At 44.2% G+C, this 12,086-nt stretch overlaps 1 protein-coding gene and 1 non-coding gene across 3 annotated transcripts in view; both read right to left on the bottom strand.

The window, feature by feature from the left end:
• KLHL3 (kelch like family member 3) overlaps window positions 1-12,086 on the bottom strand; it is a 122,629-nt gene that overhangs the window by 17,348 nt on the left and 93,195 nt on the right. For both annotated transcript variants that reach the window (XM_005682967.3, XM_013965577.2), the window contains exons 9-11: window positions 3,589-3,706; window positions 2,898-3,095; window positions 1,052-1,153 (exon numbers count right to left, since the gene is read on the bottom strand). In XM_005682967.3, coding sequence (XP_005683024.1) covers window positions 1,052-1,153; window positions 2,898-3,095; window positions 3,589-3,706 — 418 coding nt within the window. The remainder of the gene's footprint in view (window positions 1-1,051; window positions 1,154-2,897; window positions 3,096-3,588; window positions 3,707-12,086) is intronic.
• Window positions 8,166-8,275, bottom strand: MIR874 (microRNA 874). The gene has a single exon (NR_129796.1). It is a non-coding gene; the product is annotated as a microRNA 874 (primary transcript).

Raw genomic sequence — 12,086 nt, 5'->3', positions numbered from 1 at the left:
TGCGTTAGAACAATATACTTTTAAATTAAAATTTAAACTATGTAATATTGGTACAGACCAAGAGATGCAGCAAGAGAAAATTACATTCCTATTAATGTCTAACTCCCTGCCCAACACTCTCCCCGAAGCACTCGTGTGAGCTGTGTGTACACGTGAGAAAGAGAAAATGCCTGTGTACCTGTGTGAATGCACAGATTCTCCACTAAATTCCCACTTCAGGACAGGCTAATAAGTGAGTGTTGTCCTGTGAAGTATAGCAGTTGAGTACAAATAATACTCTATGGTTTAATATGTTGAAATCATATATATTTCTAAAACTCCTCTCAGTTATTAATAACATTTGCCAATGGTCTGAGTTAGAACCTGGAGACCTGGGTTCAAGGAGTGACTGTGCTCTTTTCCAGTGTGGGACAGGCACACTGATTACTCCTCTGGGACTCAGTTTCCCCTTTTGAAGAGTGGAGGAAATCCAAGTCCTGCCCTTCTCCTTCGAGAGTTTTAGGAACAAAACGAGAAACTGGATATGAAGGCACTTGGCGCTCCAGTGCACTGTCCAGCCAGGCCCCAGACCGCACCCCTCTTCCTACCTCACCACACACATCGTTCCTGACTGAGCAGGACCCAGCACCAACCTTCCCTTCAGACTAATCAAAACTGGGGAAAGTCACCCACCTCACTCAGGGCTCTGCTGACAATCCTCGACATAAAATATGAGGACAAAACTGATTAAACAACTGACTCTCACCCTCCCAAACACACTGTGCTCCTGGGTTATATCTTGACTCTGGACTTCCCATCTTGTGATATAGATAAATAGCCAAAACGAGAGCCCAGCATTTTCCCTCTAGGCTCCTCCTGGTACCCCCAGTCCAGCTCACCTAATTTCTAGCCTTGGGCCAGTAGCTACACCTCTCTGAGTCTCAACCCCTCTCATCCGCTAATCAGGATACTAGTATCCAACTCGGCAGTAAGGAGAGGAACAGAGCCAGGACACTGGAAGAAGGCCCGGGGGCCAGGGCAGGAAAAGAAGCCGTCCGTTGTCGCTCCTTACCTTCTACGACACCCACGCCTACACTGCTACGGCGCGTGTTCATCGGGGCCACGAAGAACCACTCGTTAGTCTTGTAGCTGTAGGCTTCTACCGACGCCAGCCCTGGGAGACAAGCGACTCATGAGGTTTCTATGGTGCCAGGCCTCACCCTGCTGGGCTGAGAGTGAGGATGGGGCAAGAGTGCAGACCTGGGGGCCAAAAACCTGGGGGAGTATGACTCAGCAATACCTCTGCCTCACCATGCATCCCATGGCACCTCCATAAACACATCTGCAGTGTCTGTCTGAGGGGACCACTAAGACCTGACCTAGAGAGTGGGCTGTGAGAAGAATGAGGGTCTAAAGTAAATCATAAAACCACAGAATGGACTAAATACCTGAGATGGCCTCACTGAACACCTATTTCAACCTTCTTTCCCCTTGTCTTCCTCAATTTTAAAGGCTAGAAAGATGAAAACTTGTCTTCCCAGACTTCCTGAGAGCTGGGGGTGACCAAGTCAATGCAATCTAAGCAGGATTTCTGAAATAGCCTTTGATTTTCTGATAAGAGCCCCCCTTCTCAGCTCTGACCCCTTCCCCCCACCCCACTACTTCTTGCTACCTGGAATACAAACGTTTTGGCAAGAGCTATAACAGCCACCCTGTGACCATGAGGACAAGTCTAAGAGACTCTGCAAGATCTTGGCCCAAGATCCTTGAACAACTAAACCAAGTCAGCAACTGCCAACCTCTGACTTTGTTTCACAAGTAAAACAAAAGCTCTCATTTGTTTAAGCTATGGTGTAGTCAGGTTTTCTACTAGCAGTCAAAAGCAATGCCTAAAAGAAACAATGCCCCACTATCCTTTGTTCTCTTTATTCCCAGTCCCCCCTCACTAGAAGCAGCCTCTGGAGGGGCTATATAACTTGGAATTACATGAAAGAGGCAAAGAGAAGGTTGCAAAAGTTTACCAACTAGTGAAGACAGAAACGAAATTTCAGAGGGATAAAGCGTATTGTTTTTCATGTCACTGGGGACCAAAAGAGTCAAGTGTTTACAGAGACATCCACCTGGAGATAGAAGAAGAGGTAAGATAATTTCTCCAAGTCCATGTCCACTAGTATTAATAGTTTCTGATTCTGACTTTGGAGCGAGATGAACACCAGGAGCAAGGAGACGCTTCTGCAGTGTCACAGCCTTGCACAGCTTTGGTGGGGCAGCAGGGAGGGCAATGGAGAAAGGCGTGTGACTCAAGCCAAGTCTCTTCCCACAACTGAACCTCAGCTCTCCCGTCTGTTCAGCAGAGGGTTCAGATCACAGTCCCGAGACACCCTCCAGTTGAGCTTGCTCTATGTTTTGTCTGTGGAGTAAATGAGTTCCCAGACACTAGAAAGGAAAAAAGGGACTCTTCTGAGGGTAGGGTACTTCCTGGAACCTAGAAATGAGAGCACATGGATGGCATTGTGTGTGTAGGAAGGTGTGACTCTGACACACAAGCTGGGAGGGGAGGAAGGATGGGTATGTTCTTGGGACAGTAGCTACAGAGAGACCAAAGGTTGGCCCAAGAGCTGGCTGAGCAAACCAGGCTTGTGGGTTCAGTTATTCAGTTGTGTCTGACTCTTTGTGACCCCTTGGACTGTAGCCTGCCAGGCTTCTCTGTCCATGGAATCCTGCAGGCAAGAATACTGGAGTAGGTTGCCATTTCCTACACCAGGGGATTTTTCCCAACTCAGGGACCGAACCTGCATCTCTTATGTCTCCTGCATTGCCAGGAGGATTCTTTACTGCTGTGCCACCTGGGAAGCTTCAAACCAGAGTAACATGGAGTGCATGTCTCAGGCTGGATGGTGACTGAGTCCAGGACCTACCAGTACTGCCATCAAAGCCCCCCACGGCATAGAGCAGGTCATTGAGCACAGCTGCACCCAGCGTGCTCCGGCGCTCCTGCATGCTGGCGATGGACGTCCACTGGTCCTTCACCCCATCATACACGTCCACTGTCCGCACACGCAGTGAGCCATTGAACCCGCCCACTGCATACACATGGCCAGCCATGAACACCACACCTGAGGCACAGGAAACCAAGGCATCAAGGTCATCTCAAACAGCTGATGACTCACATTTCGATAAGTGACAATGTGGGAATGAGGCAGGCATATAAATACTGATAGTTTAACAGAGAAGGTGATCTGAGGGCAAGAATACTGGAGTAGGTTGCCATTTCCTACACCAGGGGATCTATCCAACTTGTGATATTTGGAAATCACTATGGGACTCATTGGATTTCTTCTCAGATTTGCATTGCTAATTTTGTTTGTGTCAAGCAAATATTTGCATTAGCCTAAAGTCCCTAAGCACGTAAGAACTGATCCCAGAAGGTACAGCTAGAAAGTGCGCAGGTGGGGAAGGGAAAGGAAGGGAGTGTGGAATGCACAATGTTTCCAGAAACAGGGAGCAGAATTTCAGCACCCTGCAGAGACCTGCAGGGTGGGAGTGGGAGCTAGGGACAGCCGGCACACTGGGAGACCATGCGGCTCACCGGGAGACCACGCGGCTCACCTGCTCTGCATCTCCTGGAGGGAAGCTCAGCGATCTGGTCCCAGCGATCCTCTTCAAAGTCATAGCACTCCACGCTGCGGATGGCCTTGGGTGCCTGGCCACCAACCACGATCATGACCTCCAGAGAGACAAGTGGACATTAGCTGGCTGCCCCAACATCCAGACCTATGGGTTACCAACCCCTGCTACATACAGGCTCACTGCTCAGGGTCCATGGATGACCTGAAGTGCCAGTTTACAGAGCTACATACATGAAGATGCTGCCCCTGATCACCAACAAGTATGAATATTCAAGAAAAGTCTAGTGAACATCTTCCCACAGAAACACAACCATTAAGTCTATGCTTCCCAAGTGCCCCTACTCACAGTTGTATTAGGGTCATGTGATGCCACTTGGGGCATCTTCTACCATCTGCGTGTCCTTAAGGACCGGGGGCAAGGAGACTAAATTTTATATTGAAACGAAATATTCATATATATATCTCAACATATGAATGTATTTTAGAATAGAGTATAGAAGTTGGATGCATTTTTAAGTTAAAATTAATTCAAAAATATTTTTGAATGAGTAGACTGTAGGGGGTACTTATTTACTGGAGTATGGGAAAAAAATTGTAAAACACTGTTTTGTGGTGGTTACCACAAAGATGTATGTAACTGATGATGTTCTGAAAAATAATGTTACTAGTACTATTTCTACAAGTAGGGTAGCAGCTACCACTGCCAGTCATCATGTGAAGTATGTTGTCATTCCTCTGTCATCGCAACTCAGTGAGGCAGATATTACCATCCACACTGATAGGTTAGGAAAGTAAAGCTCAGAGAATATAGGGAAACTGCCCAGGGCCACACAGCTAAGAGCAGCAGAAGAGACTGAAAGCCAAGTGCATCTGACACAGAGGTGAAGGCAGGCCCTCTCCGCTACTCACTGCCCCACTCTAAAGACAGGGTCTGTGCCAGGACAGCTCACTACACAATGGTTTTCAAACTGCAGGTCACATTTCTTTGGTGGGTCATGAAATCAATTTTAAAAAGTTTCAACCAGCACACTTTTAATAGAACAGCACAGAAAATACAAGGATGTTATCTCATGAAATACTTGTTCTGGTTATACATACATGTATGTGTCTCCTGGAAAGCAATTTAGGCATATTTCTTAGTGTAGGACGTAGTATTTAAAAACAAACAAAATAATGAAAGTCACTGTTTTGGCTGTAGCAACAGAACGTCATCACTCCACTGTGGTATCCCCATTGCTATGACAATTGTCATGAGCTATTAATAAATAAAAATTAAAGCACCAGAGTTAACAAAATTTTACATATTTCAATAAGCTTACACAAAATTCATGGGTGTCCCACAATGACATTACTCTCACTCACTCATTCCAATATGCTTTCTTAAGTGGAGAGAAAGAGATGAAGTCACAGGCAAACAATCAATATAAGTCACAGGATCTTCTCATTACCTGAGGCTTGTCTTATTTACCCCAGTGGATCTCAAACTTCAGTGTGCATCAGAATCCCCTTGAGGGCTTGTTAAGACACAAACTGCTGGGCCTCACCCGCAGAGTTTCTGGTTTAGTAGGTCTGAAGTGGGCCTGAGAATACATATTTCTAACAAGTTGATGTTGATGCTGCAATTCGAAGAGTCACACTTTGATAACCACTGTTTTCCTCCTACAAATATAGGGATTTCCTGATGATGTGCCATTAACCATTTTTGCCATTATACTTATCATAGTGTTCTTTACTCCTCCTCAAAGTGATTTTGGGGAGAGGAGTGATCATCGAAATCTGTGTCAGCACACAGGAGCACACCCCTCAGCTGAACATTATCCACCACAGAGGGAGACAGATACAGGGCTGACCACCACTGCTCAAGATCAATTATTTATGCCCCAGGATTCTAGAATCAGGCTCACCCACTGCCCATGTGGGTGGTCAATGGTCATCAGAGTTAGTCTGCAGCTCCTTTGTGACCAAATGTGAGTGACCAGTGTTCAAAAACTCAGAATTCAGTTCTGACTTCTGGACTATCCCAAAGGAACCCAGGACATAGTCCAGGCTCAGGGATGCTGTTGCCTCCAGAAATAAATGTTCTGCACTTGACTTTCCTCTGCTCAGGAGGTCTGCTGCTTTCTGTCAGGAGCAGTCCTTTTCAGAGAGATGCAGAATTCTCCATTATTTCCTATCAGTAATTCTTGGCTGAGATCCACGAACAGTTCAAGAGGGGACGTTAATGAACACAGCCTCCTGGCAAACTTCAGACAATGCCCAACTTCTTCCTCCAGGGCTGAATGACCTGAGTTCATAAACATACCTAGAATTTGTACTGCCTTTCTGGTTTTGAGTTGGTCAAGTTAAAATGAAGTCAAACCATTTCAAGGATTTTCTTTGCTATCTGATTTTGGGGCTAAGTAGGAATAAAACTAGTTTTTAGCTTTCTGCAATGACGTCAAGTATCCAAAATCCTCACACAAGTTGTTTCCTCTCCTTAAAATACTCTTCCCCAATCTGATTCCCCTCCTCTAACACCTGCTTATCTTTCAGGTCTCAATTTACACATCACTTCCTCCAAGAGAACCTCTTGACCTTGAAAGCTGAATCACAGGTCCTTCCCCAAGATCACATACGCCCAGGGTTCTCCCACTAAAAGAGCCCAATTTTATGCTCTGTCTGGTAACTTTGTCTCCCCTCTAGACAGTTAGCCCTGCCAGCACAACAAAAAATATCTGCCTCAATTACTAAGATAATCCTTGGGCCTTAGGGTACGAGGTAAAAGTAATGACTCAGATATTTATTTAGAATAAATGAATAGTAAAGACCGCATACAAAGAGTTAAATGAAAAAACACAGTTTAAAAAAAAAATTGCCAGAATATCTCTGTCTTGGATTAAGACATGTTGGACACCAGATTACAATTCTAGGGACAGAATTTGAGGAAAACAAACAAAAAGAGAAAGAGGGAGCTTTTCCCATCTTTTGATTCAACCACCAGAAGACAGAAGCTATCAATTCTTTGCAGCAACTATCAAAGCTTCTGCCATAAACAAAAAAAAAGGCAAAGCTTCGGGTGACTTAACCATGTCCCAGAAACTATCTTCCACCAAAGTAGGGAGATATCAGTACATTCATATTGGAGAAAATCCAGCACTTGTCTCTGAGAATTTCCATAGTAACACAGAAACAATATTAAAGAAATGCAAAAATTTGATGTACACAGACAAAAATGATACAGAAGAAGGTTTTCAAAATAAATTTACCTTTGAGCGCATAAAACCACTGGTGAGAGGCTGTACAATGATCTGGGAAGAGCAATTATGAGGTTTTGCAAATCACTGCTTTCTGAAAATGTGGAGGCAGCTCAAGGCAGAGGGAGGAATAGGTGTGCTTTCTGCTTCTCTCGTAAGCATAAGAAACCCAATTTCTATGGCAGGTCTTGCAAAAAACCATCATACATGGAGCACTATGCTCATTGCCGTGTAATTGCGCAGTGTGAAAAAGAACAAATTTCCTATCTTGACTACTAATGGATAGTTGTTTCCATAGATACCTGAACTTAGCAACCAATTAGATAAAAATGAGTATTCCCCAGAGTCTATGTGTATTACATCTCTGAAACTGTAAACTTCCAGCTACTTAAAGAAACCACAGTTTGTCAGGGCAAGAAGAGACTTGATCCGTTCTTTCTTGTAAGCCCACATTTGACATTTCCAGAAAAACTCAGGCCCAAAGAGTTCAATAGGCCTATTTCTTTCTTTCCCCAACATCCTAAGTCTTACTTTACCAAAGATGTGTAATGTCTTTAATACAAATTAGTGAATCAAATCAGCTTGTTTAATGACCACTACTTTTAACATTTATCCTTCAAGGTAACTAACTCTGAGTTAAGAACTATCAGTGGTCATATGGGAATCACAAAATAAAGAACTGGTTCCAGGCTAACAATCATGCTAGACCAAACTTAATCACATTCAAGGTCAGCAGCGTACTTGAGAGTCTGACAGGGCACCCAGGGCCCTGACTCCAAGTCTCAGTCATCCCTGTGTAGAAGGCTGCAGATCCTCTGGGGAGGAGGGAGTTCTGGGTGACACAACATTGGTGAGCCAGACTCGACAGGGCACAGCTACTGGATAGACTCCCAAGGAAAACACCCTCAATTTAGAAAGCCAAGTGGTCGTTTGCTTCAGGGATGTTTGAGAGACCATGGAAAGACTATCTGATTTCTTAGGAAGGAAACTGCACTCCCAGCATAACAAGATGGCTTTTAAGAACAAAAACACATCATACTATTTCTTTCACTTGGATGAGTCTGACTCTACCAGTGTGACCTGGGAGCCAAGGCTGTTGCCCCTCCTTACGATCTAACAACTGGTCTATACAAAGAGCCATTAGCGAGCAGAGACTGGCCAGAAAAAGGGCAGTGAGTGAACAGCGCAGAACTTCCCAGCCAGACCCAGACCCTAACTCGTAGACTCTGCGCTCAGGTGAGTGGAATGAACTAGGCTCTGCACAGTGTTCACAGGCAAAGGTAGAGTGTGTGTCCAAACTCTCTTCCATGACCGGTGAGCTGGGCAGAAGGCAGGCCCAGCCAGTCGGTCCCTCGGGCCAGGGCAGGAAGCGAGTCTCTCTTACCCTGGTGCGTGGGGCCGCAGGGCTAACACCAAAAATTCATCCGAAGGAGCATGTCGAGGTTGAGGCAGAAGACTTGTCCCAAGCAGGTTCCTGAGCAACAGGTGCTCCAGGCAAGGACCGACAGCCAGGATGCAGAAATGAGGGGTGGAGAAGCAGCAACGCAAGAGCAATATCCGGGGGGAGGAGAGCACGAGCGGGAAATGGACTCTGGGGCCAGACACACCTGTACTCAAACACCAGCCCCGTCACTAACTCACCGTGTGAACATGGGCAGCCACTCACCCTTGCCAAGCCCACTTCCACTACCTAAAACACCAGGGTGACAGGATACTTCCCCCATGGGTGTCAGGAGGCTTAAATGACTTAAGTCATTTAGTGCAGCACTTGGTAAAGAGCACACACTAAATGTTAGCTTCTGTTATTAGCTCAATGCCAGAATCATTACTACCATTTAAAACAGTTGCTAAAAAACAGATTCTCAACAAATGGTAGAAAAGGATACTTATGATCTGTGAATGGGAGAGTGAGCACCAGTAACTCCAGGGATAATGATGGGGCTTTTTCAGGACCCCAGAGTGTTTTCCAAGGTACAGCCTGCGTCTATTGGAAGGATCAAGATGAGGGAAGAGCAGTGTCCAGTCACCGGCCTGGCCCAGGAGAGAAGTCATCTGACCCACCCTGCCAACAAGCCTTGGCAACACTATCTTCCGAAAGCAGGACAGCCCAACCTAGGAGGAAGCCACCCACTATCAGCCCAAATGAGCTTTTGGTGTCATCTAAAAGTTTAATAGAGATGTCAACTGAACTGAGATGACAGTGAAAAGTGCCACATTCAGTACATCTCTAAAGGGTTTATTTCCATCTTCCTGAAATCTCATTTCTCTGCTACCATCTGCAGCACATGGTAATGTAGGAGTGTTGTGAGTGTCTGGGAGACAGCCCCTAGTTGTCCATGGCAACCCAGCCGTGGGGAAAGTGCTGGGCGGTGAATGTGTGGGAGCTCAGATGAGGCTATTAGCTGTTCTGGCTTGAATGTGTCAGTATGATCAGTGTGTATGAGGCACAAGAAAAAAATCCCTCATTAGCCTCTGCAGCTATCTCAAGGCAGAGTCTTGCTTCTTCCAGGGAGGGGATTTGGCTGGCAAACAGTTCACTGCTGAGAATTGCTGAAAACAATACAAATCTCTCTCCACCACTTAGTTTCTCAAAGTCAGCTTTGTCAGAAAGCCAACTTGGACTGGACTCATGAAAGCCCAAACCTGCTGGCCCCTGGAATTCCTGTGGCCACTCTTTCAGGGAGCCCCATTGTCTCCTAACTTCTCTTCTTCCTCATTTGGCCACTTCTATATTTCTACCTCACTTTCTCAAAAGGACTTCTTAAAAGTCCTCAGAGGGTAAGAACTGGGTTTCTTTCTACCCAGTATTCAGCTAAAATGCTTTTGTAAAGTGTGGAGGCAAGGTCTGGAATCACTCTGTTAAATCTCAGCTCAGCTATTTACTAGCTATGCTTATAGACACATCACAAATTCTTTGGTACTCCTCCACTCGAGACATGGAACCTAATCACCACCCTTCCCTTGAGTGTGGGCTAGACTTGCTGACTTGCTCCCACCAAATAAAATATAGCAGAGGTGATGGAATATCACTTTGAGAGAAGGTTATTAAAAGACTACAGCTCCTGTTATGGGCGAGCTTTCCCATTCTTTTACTGTAGAAATTACTTACTCTGAGGGAAGTCAGCTGCCATGTGTTGAGGACACCCAAGTAGCTTATGGAGAAGGCCATGGGGTGGGGAACTGTTGCCTACTAGCAACCACGAGAGTGAGCTTAGAATCAGATCCTCCCTAAACGAGCCTGGAGAGGACTGCGGTGCGAACCAGCAGCTTGGCTACAGCCTAATAAGAGGTCCTGCACCAGGACAATACAGCTAAGCCCCTCCAGGATCACTGCCCACAGAAACTGTGAGATAACAAACGCTTGCTGTGTTAAGCCACCAAAGTTATGGTAATCTATAATGCAGAAAGTGATAATAATACATAGCAAGAAGGTGACATAACCCAAGATTCAGTTTCCTCATGCATAAAAGGAGGATGATGACAGGCTTCACAATCCAATGAGGTAACAGATGTAAATCACTCAGCCCAGTGCCTGGCACATGCTCGGCAATTAGACCTGCTACCAACATCCGTGTGGGGTTAGTACCATGTCATGGTCAAAAGCAAAGACTTTGAGTTGACCAGACCCATAAAGAACTCTTAGAAGTCAATAATTAGAAAATAATTTTTTAAATTTGAAAAGATTTGAACACAGATTTCACCAAAGAAGACATACAAATGACAAATAAGCACATGAAAAGATGTTTGACATCAAGAACCAGAGAAATTTACATTAAAGCCACAGTGAGATGTGACCACATACCTATTAGAATAGCCAATTTTTATTTTTAAAAAATAGATAATACAAGTATGGTGAGACAATGGAGTAACAAAGACTCACATACATTGCTGCTGGGAAAGCAGAATGGCACCGTCATCTAAACAAATAGTTTAACAATTTCTTAAAAAGTTAAAGGTATAGTTGCCACTCAGCCCAACAATCCTACTCCCAAAAGAATGTATTTACCCAAGAGAAATTAAAATATATGTCCACACAAAGATCTATAAGTGACTGTTCAAAGCAGCTTTATCTGTAAAAGCCAAAAGACTGGACACCAAACGTCCATCAACTGAAAAATGGATAAACAAAGTATAATACATTCATAAAATGGACTATTCCTTAGAAATAAAAAGAAATGAACTCCTGATGCATGAAACAACATGGATGAATCCCAAAAGCATTATCCCATAATGCTAAGAGATATAAGGCAAGATCAAAAAGCTGCATATGGCATAAAGACATTTATAGGACATTCTAGAAAAGAGAAGACTGTAAGGACAGAAATCAGATCAGTAGCTATCAGGAGGTGGTGGTGGGAGAAGGGGCTTGACTACAAAGCAACACAAGAGAATTTTTTAGAGTAATTAAAATATTCCATATTTTGATGAAGATGATGGTTATATGACTGTGTATAGTTGTCAAAATTCATCAAACTGCATCCCTAAAAAAAAAGCAAATTTTACTGTGAATAAATTATTATGCCTCAATAAACCTAAAAGAAAATAATCTTGGATGTTGATAATGAGAGAAGCTACACACTGTAGAGGCAGAAGGTATACGGGGAATCTCTACCTTCCCCTCAATTTGGCTATGAATCTAAAAGTGCACTAAAAATATAAAGTCTTGACTTAAAGAAATAAATGTATTAGAAATGCATCTTTTAATAAGATGAATGAGATATTATAGTGCTGTAATGAAAGAATATTTTGCTGAAAAAGAAAAAGAAAAAAGAAAGGAAAAATGAAGGGAAGGTGAGAAGAAAGGGTAAATGGAAGAGGGGAAAGAAGAAAAAAGAAAAAAATAAAAGAAGGAGAAAGAAAAGAATCTTTTTTCATCTGCCACCAAAACCTGAAAACCTGTTCCTGGAGGCAGTTTGGCACAAGAATTTGTAATGGAACACCTTGTTAAAACCCCAGCTCTATACTCTCTAGCTGTGTAACTTGGCAAGTCACTTAACCTCTCTGAGTGAACTCTGTAGAGCAGAGATATGACCACACTGACCTATTTCTGTCACAGTTTAATGAGCTCAGTCTATAATCTTCACAGCGACAGCTCCCCTCAGCACACCCCATTCCTCAACCCTGCAGTAGGGATCTTGTTAATCCAAGTGCCCACACAGTGGTGACAGGAGTAAGAGTTTGAGAAGCAGGGTGGACAATACAATCTTACATCATTCAAAGATTAAAGTTGGGGGAACAACGAGGC

This window comes from Capra hircus, chromosome 7, assembly GCF_001704415.2.
Source record: "Capra hircus breed San Clemente chromosome 7, ASM170441v1, whole genome shotgun sequence".
Lineage (NCBI taxonomy): Eukaryota > Metazoa > Chordata > Mammalia > Artiodactyla > Bovidae > Capra > Capra hircus.
This window is presented reverse-complemented; position numbering and strand designations above follow the sequence as displayed.